We start from the raw sequence: 13743 nt of genomic DNA, 5'->3' as shown, positions 1-13743 counted from the left end.
GCTTTCTGACCCTGACAAAGTCACACCCTTTGTCTCAGTTTCCTCAACCAGGGAATAGGTATTAATAAGTTTTCAGTATATTGAGATATTATATTCATTTTTGAGAATATTTGTAAAATGTTTTGCAAACCTGACTGCATTATAATTGTGCTAGTTATCATCATTAAGTAATTTGCCCAGGCTCATATAATTAATAAGTATCTTAGGATAGGATTCAAATTTAAGTCTTCTTAATTCTTAGTCTAATGCAATACAACAGTGATGTCAAATTTAAGTAGAAAATAGATCCCTGAAGGCAGCCTATTGATTTAGAAAAAGCAAATGAGCATTATATATATATATATATATATATATATATACACACACACACATATATTATATATAGTATTGCATTTTTACTTATTTTATTGAATAAATATTTTCCAATTACATTTTTATGTTTTATTTATTTTTTTTTTTGTTATTTCTAGATGAGACATTTGGGTGTGGGGTTAAGTGACTTGCCTGGGTTATATGACTAGTAAGTGTTGAGTGTCTGAGGATGGATTTGGTCCTCCTAATATCAGGGCCAGTGCTCTATCTACTGTGCCATCTAAGCTGCCTCGTTTTAATTTTTTTTCTGAAGTGTTTTATTTTTCCCAATACATGTAAAGATAGTTTTCAAAATTCATATTTGTAAGACTTTTGCAGAGAATGAAGAATATACCTGTAGAATATCGTATGTATTGTCAGACAGAGATGATGGCTTGGCTATACTATTTCCCCTTTTCCCCCATTCTTTTTTATTTTTTATTATAAAGAATGGCTCTCTGGGTACTAGAGAAGAGGAAGGGAAAATAATGGGAAATAAAGTTCAGTAAAATTTTACAAAAGATATCTATAAAAATATTACGGACACACACAAAAAATACAGTTAACCACAAAACTCCTCCAGCACAAATTGCTATTCCCATGGTACTTTCTAGGGAGCTTTCTGGGCTAGACTTGGCAAATAAAATGAGCTGCTTCAGGAGTGATTGAAATTCTTGGAACAAAGGCTAGTAGACATCATGCCCATGATTCTATAGAGAGAAATCTTGTTCAGGAATGGGTTAGCCTGGATGACCTCTGAGGCTTCTTCCAACTTTGCAATCCTCACAGCACTTCTACTTTTCATTAGCAAAAAAAAAAAAATTTAAATATCTTAAATTTGATGATATGTACTAGTGGAGTAAATTACAAGCTTTCCAGTTCCACATGCTTGCCCCCATCTCTGTCCCATTATAATGGAGAGTTCTTGCTATCCTTTTAATTAAAAGACACAAGCGTTTTTTTTTGTTTTTTTTTTGCATAGTATTTTACAATTTTTGAAGTGCTTTAAAGAATATTTACTCATGGTTGTCATATATTTTTAAAAATTATTATTAGGCTTCAATGCCGATAGTTTTCTGTGAATTAGAGTACAAAAAACTGTTCTTTTGTGTGTCTTCATAAACACCATCTTCAGGTAGTTAATGGATAGGACACTGACCTTGGAGGCAAGAAAACCATTTTGATACTTAGCTGTATGACCTGGGCAAGTAACTTCTCCCAACCTCATTTTCCTCTCCCATAAAATGAGGCTATAAAATTGCACCTATCTCAGAGGGCAGTTGTGAGACTCAAGTATGAGAATTTACCTATGGCTATATTTTATCTATATTGCTATATATATCAATATCTAATCATCTCTGTCAATATGTATTTATAGTTTATGGAGATATCTCTTTATATCTACCTATATACTTATTTATACTGATATCTAAAACTTACCTATATCTGTCTCTGTCTCTGAATCTCTGTTTGTCTGTTTTTCTTTCTTTCTATAAATTTTCCAAAGTCCAAATAAATGCTGGCTATAAACACTAGCTTTTTAGTTTTGAGAAACTTGGAATTGCTTAATTTTGATAATAAACTTTAGTAAGTTATTTGTTAAGTTCATCTAATGGTGAACATTTTCCTTCCCTTCTCATTCCTGACTTGGCCCAGCTATCTTGTGAGTTTCAGAATACCTCATCCACAAAAGGCATTCTACCATTAATAGTACTCTGTCTCGATTTGAAGCCCTTGAGGCTTCTTCCTTATTCAATGTTTCTAGCAAAATTAAGTCTTTGGCTTATAAAGTTTCTAAGTATTCTTAGAGCTATCATTTTGATAAATTACGAGGAGGTTAAGATCAGATGTGTCTAACTTGATTTAGTTCAGGCCTTAGTAGAGAAAAATGCATGCAGTGGAAACAAAAGAATACTCAAGATTTTATTGAAATGCCTAACTTTACCCAAATTAAATCAGAAAAATTCTACCTTGAGGAAATGTGGTAGATTAAAGAAGATTTCTGAAGATTCAAAAATTCTACCCTTCACTGATACTAATCCTCAGGACAAATTCAAAATTTGAATGTCTGATAGTATTAGAATCCTGGCTACTAAAATAGTTATTTTTAGACAAGATACTTTTAAAAGCCACTTGAAATTATAATTGTTTTGAGATTTTTACTTAATCTCAATGAGTTAAAAATATATTCTAGTGATTGGTGTCAATTTAATTATTGGCTATGAATCCAGAAAATGAGACTGCCAAATTTTTTTCCAGACTACTTCATTCAATCACAATAACATCACTTTTATGTTGTAACTCCAGAGTAAGTACATACATTTCTTTGTTTGGAGATATATGAATTTTCCCCCAATGAGTTAAATTGTAGAGTGCAAAGCTGTTTAAACCTTAGCCTAGCATGAGGGAAATTTCAAATGAAAGCTCTATCATGTCTTTTCTTTTTCCCCCTCTCCCTATGACAGTTCCTAGTAAAGCACTGAATACTATCTTATATACTCTCTATTTAAGATCCTACTTTACTGCTATGACTAGCAAGACTTTCCCATTCTACCTGCCTTAATTAAGATTATCAGTTCTTCAAGGGCATGGATTGTGCATTTTGTTCCTTTTGTTTGAGAAACAGTATGGTACAATAGTGAAGACATTAGATTTGGAGTCAGAGAATCTGAGCTCCACTTCTACTTGAATCATTTAGAAACTCTGCATGACCTTGGGCAAATCATCCAACTTTTGCTAGCCTCATTTTCCTTACCTATAAAATGAAGGGGCTGGTCTTGATGATCTCTAAGGTCCCTTCCAGCTTGGAATCCATGATTTCTGATTGGCATGCCAGTGCTGCCACTTTGTGACCTTGAGCACTTAACCTTACTATACCTCATTTTAGATTAGATGAGGTCACTTTAAAGCTAAATGGATACTCCTGTAACCTAGGATTCTTTGTATCCTAGTATTAGCAGCCAGAATGCTCCATACATACCTCTTCATTCAATATTTCTGTAGCACCTTAAAGTTCTGCAAAGTGCTTTCCTTCCCGTGACCCTGTGAGAGGTGTAGTGCAAGTATTTTTATTTCCATTTTTTTAGACACATCAAGGGGGTTAAGAGGTATGGCTCGTCTATGATCTGAAAAATCCACATAAAAGTTTTTGGCCTTCCTTTTGTATTGGAGAAGTCTGATTTTTTTTTCTTTTTTTAATGGGGCATTTACCTTTTTGTACAATTTGGGTTAAGTATTTGGTCTTGGGCTCTGTGTCATCTGCTGACCTTCATGTGCCATCTACAGTTTCTGCAAAACACCCCACAAATTCTCAAATAATTTTAGATGCCAATCCACAAAATTCAAGAACATCACAGGGAAAGGCATGATGTGGAAGGAACAAGTGTGTATACAGGATAAATTATAAAATGTCTGTCTCTCTCTCTCGTTCTCTCTCCATGCGCTCTCTGTATGATATATATATATATATATATATATATATATATATATATATCATATACATAAGATTTTTTTTAATGGATAAATGCAATGTATGAGTTTGAACTAAATCCTTAAATAGCACCATTCAGAAGGAAAGGGAAAAGATCACATTTATTTGGTCCACAATGATAGAATTCCCATTCCATGACTAGTCCATAACTTCTCAGTGATCTTTTTTTAAATAACTTTTTATTGACAGTACATATGCATGGGTAATTTTTTACATTATCCCTTGCACTCACTTCTGTTCAGACTTTTCCCCTCCCTCCCTCCACCCTCTCCCCTAGATAGCAGGCAGTCTTATACATGTTAAATATGTTACAGTATATCCTAGATAAAATATATGTGTGCAGAACCGTACGGTTCTCTTGTTGTACAAGAAAAAATGGATTCAGAAGGTAAAAATAACCTGGGAAGAAAAACAAAAATGCAAGTAGTCCATATTCATTTCCCAGGGTTCCTTCTCTGGGTGTATCTGATTCTGTCCATCACTGATCAATTGGAACTGAATTAGATCTTCACTTCTCAGTGATCTTGTGGTGTATCTTAGGGCAAGGAATGTCTTTTTTTAATTGCAATTCTTAAAGGGAATTGGGTGGAAGTGAGGTTTTCTGTCAGATTTTGTTCATTGCATCTGTGTTTTCTCTCCTACCACAGACTAAACTACCTGAGGAAAAGATGAATGAAGATGGCTTGATCACTCTCTTCTCTTTACTAAATAATTTTGACTAAATAAATGATACACTGACATTGCAGCTGTTAGCAGTTGGTGTTGATACCATTCTGTTCTATTTCCATTGCTGAGTTATTTGAACTAGAACTGAATATGAAATATTGCATTGGTTTGAAATTGGCTTTTTGTTTAGCTATTTATCCACAAAACACTTACTTTGGTCAAAAGAATGAATGTTCATAAAGTCAACAACTTTAAGAACTCTTTTAAAAAATCAATTGAAATGATTCGTAATTTTTAAAATCTGCTTTCCTTTCTGCCAAAGTTATTTATTTCCTTTTTCCATTGTTCTTAATTTTCACCTGTCTATTCTTAAAATTTGTTTTAGAGGTAAATTTAAATCTTTTTATTTTGGAAAAATGAAGGAAAAATAAGAGGGAAAAGTGCTAAATTTTAGAAAGGTTCTCATTTAGACAGGAACATTTTTCATTTCCCCATCAGGTGTGAGTTTTGATTCTTAAAAACTGATATAATGAAGTCAAGTAATTTTCAAAATAGAAAAAAATTTAAAATTTCTGTGATTAGCATATGAAATCATTTACATAGTTAAATATTTGAATTATCATAATGTCAAAACACTTCTTTCAGCAGTGATTTTGTTTATAATATGCCAAATATACTTTAATCAGTTTAAACCATTGAAAACAGATTAAGATCAATGCATTTAGAGCTAGAAAGGCTATTGAAAGTCATGTAATCCAAACTCCACAGGCAGTTAATGATGAAATGTACTCCTTAGGAAGTACAGAAGAGATCATCATATCGGTAGAAATTGGAAGGGCCAGGATGTGAGTCAATAAGTATTTACTAAGTTTTAACTAGGCCAGATCTGGTCTTGTATACTAGCTTTGTGATTCAGGGTAAGTCCCTTAATCATATTTGCCTCAGTTTCCTCATCTGTAAAATATGCTGGAAAAGAAAATGGCAAACTACTCCAGTATATTTGCCAAGAAAACCCCAAATAGGGTTACAAAGAGCATGACACTATTGAAAAATGTCTGAAAAACAACAAAGTTCTCACTACAGTTCCAAGCACTGTGTCAAATACTGGGGATACAAAGAAAGGCCGAAGATAGTCCCTACTTTCAAGAAATTCACAGGATGTGAACTAAAATTCTGACTCCAAATCTCTCTTTTTAAAAATTTGATATTTTATTTCCCCCAATTGCATATAAAAACAATTTTAAAACATTTATTTAAAATTTTTCTTGAATTCCAAATTCTCCCTCTTTCACCTTCCCTACTCAACAAAAGGTGATTTGTTGTAGGTTATACAAATGTAGTCATATAAAACATATTTCCATGTTGGTCATATTGTAAAAGAAAATAAACAAAAACCAAAAAAAAGTATGTTTCAATATATATTCAGATTCTACTAGGTTTTTTTTTTTCCTGAAGATTTTTCATCAGTAAGTCCTTTAAAATTGTCTTGGATTACTGTATTCCTGAGAATAGCTAAATCATTAAGAGTTGATCATCATACAGCATTGCTGTTACTGTATACAATATTTTCCTCATTTTATTTTACTTCATTTTATGTAAATTTTCCCAGCTTTTTCTGTGAGCATCATCATTTCTTATAGTACAATAGCATTCTATTGCAATCATATACAACAACTTGGTTGTCAGCTATTCCCCGGGTAATGGGTATCCCCTCAATTTCCAATTTTTGTCACCACAAAAAACTGTTACATGTTATATGTACTTTTCCTTTGTTTTTTTCCAGTAAATTCCTTTCTCATTTCTAATTTTGTTTTGATAATCATCTCATCATATTCACACCTGTGCCTGAGTATGCCTACTTCTAAATGTCTTAATAATGAGAGGCTTTTTCTTCTAGGAGTTACAAGTATTATTCTCCCATGAAGGAATGTAAACAGTTAAACTTTTTGAATCCCTTATGATTTTTCTTTCCTGTTTACCTTTTTTATGCATCTTTTGAAGCTTATTATATTTGAAAGTTAATTTTTTCTGAATCTTACTAATAAACAGCATTGCTTGCATCTACTGTTTATAAAAGATACTATCATCTGTGGGGATATTTTAGTATCAATATATTCAATATTTCTTTGAATAATTTACTAGTTGAAATAATCTCTTGCCTTTAAAGCTTGTTTATAGACAATTCTTTGTATTCTAATTAATCTGCATTTTAATTAAACATTTTTGAAATAAAGTTGTTTTTACTTATTTTACTTAAGACTTTTTAAAATTCTTGAATATATACGCCAAACATATTCTATTTAGATTTAATTATTATCCTTATCTCCTGCAATCTAGTTCTGTAGATCAATAATTGACTGTGGTATACTGTACTTTGACAAGTTATTCAGATCAACTTTGGGTCCTTACAGAATAGATCTTTCTACATTAGAAAGATTCAGCCATTGCCACAAATATATAGAGAGGCAGTTGCCAGCTTCCTAGATATATTATTCCTTGGAGAATTGTGAATGGGCAACATTTTTTCTATGTCAAGATGCATAGGAAGCAGGAAATGTGTGTCTATAATCCTCTCTACACAAAAGACAGTCATCAGAGCAATTTTGCCCATGTGACAAGGGGCAGAAGCCTGTAGGAGTCAAAGTGTTCCTATCCTTCAGTTTGAGGTTATGGATCCATGGAAGTTGTTTTCTTCCGTTCTATTACTGACATCCATCTTGGGTGGCTTGAAGGCTGATTTCTCTGCAGTTCTAGTTGTCTGGACCCCTACGAGCTCTATGGATTATGGTTTCTGAGTACCTCTGAACAACGAGACACTCCAAGTTCAATTTCTGCAGAGTTTTTGGTTCCAAGAGATTCCCCCCTTTTTTATTTTAGATGAGATTCTGTGTCTATACCCACTTCTGGAATCTGTGTTGCTGATATCGGGGCCAGATAAGGAAGCAGAACCATCTCTGAGCTTTTGCTTAGGAAAAGATTAGGATGTGCCATTTGGAGGGACTAGTCTAAGTAGTCAGTCCCTCTTTTTTAATCTTTCCATTCTGTAACTTTAATTTATGGACTGCCTCTTGCATGATAGTACTTAGTTTCTTTTGTGGTGAGTACTTTATAAGGAACACATCCATCATCTCTCAGCCTTGCCTGCTACCCTCTTGTGTCTGTTTTGTAACAGGAGAATTCATGATGATGCCCTTAGCCTTGATCCTCATCATTATCTTGTTCCCATGGTCACTGGAAGCTGAAGGGCTGTGCTATGAGAATACAAATTATTGTCTCCTTCTTCATCCTTGGAAAAGTTCTGATGCTTACAATTTAGGATGAGTGTCTTTTTCTACAGGACCTTATGGCCCATGTCAGATGGAGGAGAAATCATTAGTGTGAGATCTTTTAGGGGGATATCACAAGTGAGTGCATGCCAAGTGACTAGAAGCCTACCTGTGCTGTGTTCAATAGCAGGCATATCTGTTCTCTGGATATCAATAAAAGACTGTGATCCAGCTGTTGCTCTAGTTAACCTCTGATTTCTATGGTGAAAGTCAATGAAAGCTATACAAATATGACAGCTATCAAAAAGGAATATTCTGCATCTGGTGATAAAGAACAGAGGTCCCAGCAGATCCCATGCAGAGGTGCTCTGGGCTTATGTGGGGGAGAGTGGGAGGGAAAAGAAATGAACATAGCCTGAGTGACAGCATGGATAGGAAGGTGAAACCAACAAAATTCTAGGCCCTGTTCCCTCTCTAAGCATCAAGCTGTAGTAGAAGCTAGATAGGACACAAGAGAACCTTGGGGGTATGTGGGGCTGAGAAGGATAAAGGCTCACTTACCACTTTGAAGATGTTCAGAATTTACAAGTCTTCAGTGGTCAAGGTCTCCAATCTCTTTCCAAAAACATTGTTTCAGCCAAACTTGCTTACTTTGTGAACCTAATATTCTATTTCTTATCTTCCTGCCTTTGAATAACTTTCCTCCAGGCCTAGCATCCCCTCCCTCTTCCCCTCTTCCTTGTAGAATCTATGTTGCCTAGTCATTTCAGTGACCCCATGTGGAAATTTTTTGGCAAAGATTCTAAAATGATCTGCTGTTTCTTTCTCCAGCTCATTTTACAGATGAGGAACTGAAGGAAACAGGGTTAAGTGACTTGACCAGGGTCACACAACTAGTGTTTTGAGGCCTACCTTAATTCAAAGTATAATTGATATCAACTATGAGGCCTTTTTTTTCTTTTTTAAAAAAATTTTCTTAATGGTATTTTATTATTTCAAATACATGTATAGTTTTCAACATTAATTTTTGTAAAATTTTTTATTCCAAAATTTTCTCTATCCCTTAACCCCTCTTCTCTCCAAGATAGCAAGCAATGTGATATAGCTTAAATGTGTGCTTTATTTTTTTTATTTTTTTGCTGAGGCAACTGGGGTCAAGTGACTTGCCCAGGGACACACAGCCAGGAAATGTTAAGTGTCTGAGGTCAGATTTGGACTTAGGTTCTTCTGACTTCAGGGCTGGTGCTCTATCCACTGGGCCACCTACCTGCCCCCAAATGTGTGCAGTTCTTTTAAACATATTTCCATATTTGTCATAATCAGATCAAAAGGGAAAAAATTATGAGAAAGAAAACCAACAACAACAAAAGATGAAAGTATTATGTTTCAATCCACATTTCATCTCTATGGCTTTCTCTCGTTTTTCATCCCAAATCTAGTGGAATTGTCTTGAATTACTATATTGTTGGAAAAAGCCAAGTACATCACAGTTGATCGTAACATAATCTTGCTGTTACAGTGTTCAGTGTTTTCTTGGTTCTGCTCACTTCACTGAGCATCAGTTCATGGAAGTCATTGCAGGATGAAAGGGTATGCACAGTTTGATAAACCTTTGGGCAAATTACTCTATGAGGCCTTTCTTAATTCTTCAATTGTGTTATTTTCCCCATTCCCTACCCATACTGAAATTATTTTACTCTGTACATTATTTGAATATCTTTTGTATTTGTATGTTATAAACTTATCTGTTTGTTTTCCTTTCAGTAAAATTTAGACATTTGAGGAAGGACTATTTCTCTAGGCTCTAGGACAGTACTAAATACCAACACTTATTGAACTGAATTTTACTGAAATAGATTTTAAGGACAAATGAATATTTAATGGATCTCATGGAAGGACTGATATTTTCATTGAGAGCAGGGATTCTTAACTTTTTCATGGATCCCTTTGGCAGACTGGTAAAACCAATGGACCCATTTCTCAGAATAATGTTTTCAATTGCATATAAAAATCTTTTTTCAAAGGATATCAATTATATAGAAATGCAGTTGTCAATTTTTTTAAGTTTATGGGAACTCATAGACTAGAAGAACCATTCAGTATGTACTCTGTTGGAGACACACTATGCAAAGCACTAATAAGGAGAGAAAGAATGTTTCTGATATGGGAAATCTCAAAGGAAGTGACATTTGAACTTTAAAAAAAAGGCCCGGTTTTCAATATGTTTGAGGCTTTTTAGGGAAAGGGGATAGTGTGAGGTGAGAAAATTAGAATTTGATTCTGTATTATTTTATGAGTAACTGACTTTGTCCTGTAATTTCCATGATTTTTTGTCTATGAAGTTAGTTCAAAGTTCAGCTGGGTTGTGATGAGTTAAGTTAAAAAAAAATCTAGCTCTCCTGCCCTAAGGAATTTTGATAATGTAGGCTAGCAATGATCCCCTTTTATCATGAGGCTAAGAAGTACTCGCTGTCTGAAGGCAGGTGCAAGATAGTGGCCCAGACTTTTGGATAGCAAACCAGACATCCTTGAAGGATAGAGAGCTTGGTGAAGTAAAGATATCAGGCCCAAATTCCCTTTATGTTTAGCTGACCTTGGAGAAAGGAAAAGTCAGTGACATTTCTCTCAGTTAGAAGGTTATTGAGCTTGCTGAAACTGATACCATGAAATGTGAAAATGTACTTAAGGGCTCAAGCATTCGTCAGATAAGAAGCCAAAAAAGGAATCCAGGATTCCCAAATAATTTGACTTGAGAAAGGATTCATCTGATTCTGATTCAGTAGGTATACTGTAAGTCTTCCATCTCTATCAGCCTATTGTGGATCTTCTAAATGTAATTTGATGTGTGACCTGACTTTGTTTACCTAGAGAGTCTGTTTAACTAGGTTTGTTTCCTTAGAGGATGTATGAGTTTATAATTCTATTTAAGTTTATTTAGCTTTTATGACATTGTAAGAAGCATAGGATGAATCTTTTTTAAAAATAATTTTATAGTCCAAAAAAGGTAGGAGATTGAAATATACAATTTAATTTAGGTCTTTATCTGTTATAATTTTCTCCATAAAACCTTTTCAGAAACTTCATTTGGAATTCAGAATTGTTTTCCTGAACTTATGCTTAAACATAATAAAAGTTCCATAATGTCTGCAATTTTGGTAAAAACAATTTGGTAAAAACAGCAGGTAGCTACTACATGAATTAACAAAGGTGATGTTTCTCTCCTAATAAAATGGTGGGTAATTTTGACTTATTATTAAAATCCTATGTGATTGCATCATCAGAATTTTGCTTAAGATTCTCTTGCCCTCTTGAGCTAGCTTTGCTTTTAATGTCTCAGTTCATGGGATCTTATGTGTCTGTCTTTTAAAAAAACTTTTTGAAATGTACTGTTTCCATCTTAGTATAGATGATAGAGAGCTTGCCAGGAAAACCTAGGTTCAAGTGTAGCTTCTGATGCTTACTGGCAGCATGATCCCTGGCAAGTTAATATTTGTGTTCTAGGTCAGTGATGTCAAATGCAACTAGAAATGGAGCCACTAATCCATATTTAAAGATCCTTTTTGTGTTTTTTCAGTCATGTGACTCCTCATGACCCCATTTAGGGTTTTCTTGGCAAAGATATTGGAATGGGTTGTTATTTCTTTTCCCAGTTCATTTACAGTATGGGGAACTGAGGCAAACAGGGTTAAGTGACTTGCTAAGGTTTACACAGCTAGTCTGAAGCCAGATTTGAACTTAGGAAGATGAGCCTTCCTGACATCAGACTTGGTACAGTAGTCACTGTACCACTAACTGCTCAATAAGGATGTAGATTGACTTCGTTTCATAATGTATTATCATCTATCCTGGGGTTTTTTGTTTGTTTTGTTAAACATTTCCTAATTACATTTTAACCTGCTACTGGCACTGGGCTGAAACCACAGCAAAATACCTGAGTGCTGCCTGAACTAGATTAAAATGTAATTAGGAAATATTTTAATAAAACAAAAACAAACAAAAATATAATACAACATAGATAATATTAATTTGTAGTTTTCTAAGTCAATCTGCAACCCTCAGGGATTCCTTTTGGTTTGAGTTTGACACTGTCTAAAGCATTTCAGAGAAGGTGCCAATCTAATTGGTAGCAGTACTTTCCTCCCCTTGAAGTTCCCTCTTTCAGTGAAATCATAGGTCTAGTCATCATCCCTATCCATCAAAAACTCTTAAGATCATGGTTAATTTTTTCCTTTCCTTTCTACTTTATTATCCAACTCTTTTTTATTCTGAATCATAAGCAGACACAAATCAGCATTCCCTGAGCAGCTTTTTTCACCTTTTCAAAGCTGACAAGGTAAATCAACTATTTATCAGAGGTTCTGCTTCTAGTAAGTATGAACAGGAACTACCCGATAGAAAATTAATTTCTTGGTATATGTGAGAGTTTCTTCAATACTATGAGGATGTTGATAGTATCATGGAGTAGAGATATTCAATCCATTTCCCTTCAGCAGTGCAGTGTCCACTACTAGTTCTCTTATTCATAAAATTTTGCTTTCTATGCAGAAGGAAATAATATTCTACAAAATTAAACTAGTTTTAAAAATCTTATTAGCATGATTCTAGTTATTCCAAGTACATATCACTTTTTCTTTCAATAAAATGAACATCTGCTAAGGCCCAGTAGTAGAGTTCATTTAATCCAAAAGGAAAAATTATATTCCATTTCTAGTATCAGTATGTTAACCCCTGACAAAGTTGTGAAGTTGATAGTTTGTCCTCAATGCTCATCATTCTAGTTTTGTCCTCACTTCCATCACCCCCACCCCGACTCACCATGGCTTGACTTTTCCTGACATGTCTTTCTATTTGAGAAAAATTTAATTCAAAACACATTTATTATCATTAAGTCAAGGGTGCTCACTATACTCCAGGCAGTTAGTGAGTGCTAGGGACCTAAGAAAAGGCAACAACTTAGCCCCTGCCATTAGAGTAGCACATGTTCTAATGGAGAGATACAAACAACGATGTACCTACAAGATAGATACAAAGTAAATGGAAGAGAATCTCAAACGTTGTCAGAATAATGGAAGTCACCAGTATTAAAGAGTATTAGGAAGGGCTTCTACTATATTGCAAACTGTGCTGGATAGTGATAGCATTTATTAAGCACTTTTATTAAGCACTTACTATCCAATATCTTTGCCAAGAAAACCACAAATGAGATCACAAAGAATAGGAGGTGACTGAAAAAAATGACTGAATGGTAACACGAGTTAAGCACTGTGGTCAGTCTGCAGATACAAATATAAGAAATCACAACAGAAATTGAAGGGAATATTTTTAGTTTCTTTTGTGTTCGAAGTAGGCAAAAATCACAAAGGTAGGCAGGTGGTGAAGTGGGGTATTGTGAGGTGGTATGATGTGGAGATGGCCTAGAAGTGGCATCTCGAGACCTGGTTCTCAACAAAATAAGGCAAAAGCTCATATATAAGACTTCAGCATCCAAAGTGGGGGAATTCAAAATTCCTGGGGAGTAAAGGAAGAGGAGGAGGACTAGTATACAAGCATCATGATCAAATAGCTCCACAGATAAAATCAGACATGATCCCTTTATCCATGGGAGATTACATTTTTTTGCAGGGATAAGACATAGCCAATAATTGATAGGCGATAGAATGTATTAATGTCTAGAAGAGGCTCACAGAGAGGGAGGGAAGAATTCAGGGAGAAAAGATCACTTCTTCCAAGGAGGGTATTGAGTGTCAACCTTTAAATGAAAAATGTTTGGTCTTCATAGTAGAGAAACTGAAACTACCATACATGACTTCTAAAAATTATCTCTATACAGTATGCATGCTAAAAATTTAGACCATTTTATACCTTCCTTTCTATATATAGCATATGGATGGCATGTGGATTATTCCTGTTTTTACAACTATGTAGAGAAAAGTAGTTCATTATGTTTGCTATATACCCAAGACCTAAGTG

General features: G+C 34.4%; 1 protein-coding gene across 6 annotated transcripts in view; it reads left to right on the top strand.

Annotated features, from left to right (window-relative positions):
- The window catches only part of SYCP2L (synaptonemal complex protein 2 like), a 64867-nt gene extending 60281 nt beyond the window's left edge, over positions 1–4586 (top strand). For all 6 annotated transcript variants that reach the window (XM_031946857.1, XM_031946856.1, XM_031946855.1 and 3 more), the window contains one exon: positions 4489–4586. In XM_031946857.1, coding sequence (XP_031802717.1) covers positions 4489–4513 — 25 coding nt within the window. In that variant the 3' untranslated portion in view covers positions 4514–4586. The remainder of the gene's footprint in view (positions 1–4488) is intronic.
- Positions 4587–13743: the final 9157 nt, after the last annotated feature.

This window comes from Sarcophilus harrisii, chromosome 1, assembly GCF_902635505.1.
Source record: "Sarcophilus harrisii chromosome 1, mSarHar1.11, whole genome shotgun sequence".
In the NCBI taxonomy this organism is placed as follows: Eukaryota; Metazoa; Chordata; class Mammalia; order Dasyuromorphia; family Dasyuridae; genus Sarcophilus; species Sarcophilus harrisii.
This window is presented reverse-complemented; position numbering and strand designations above follow the sequence as displayed.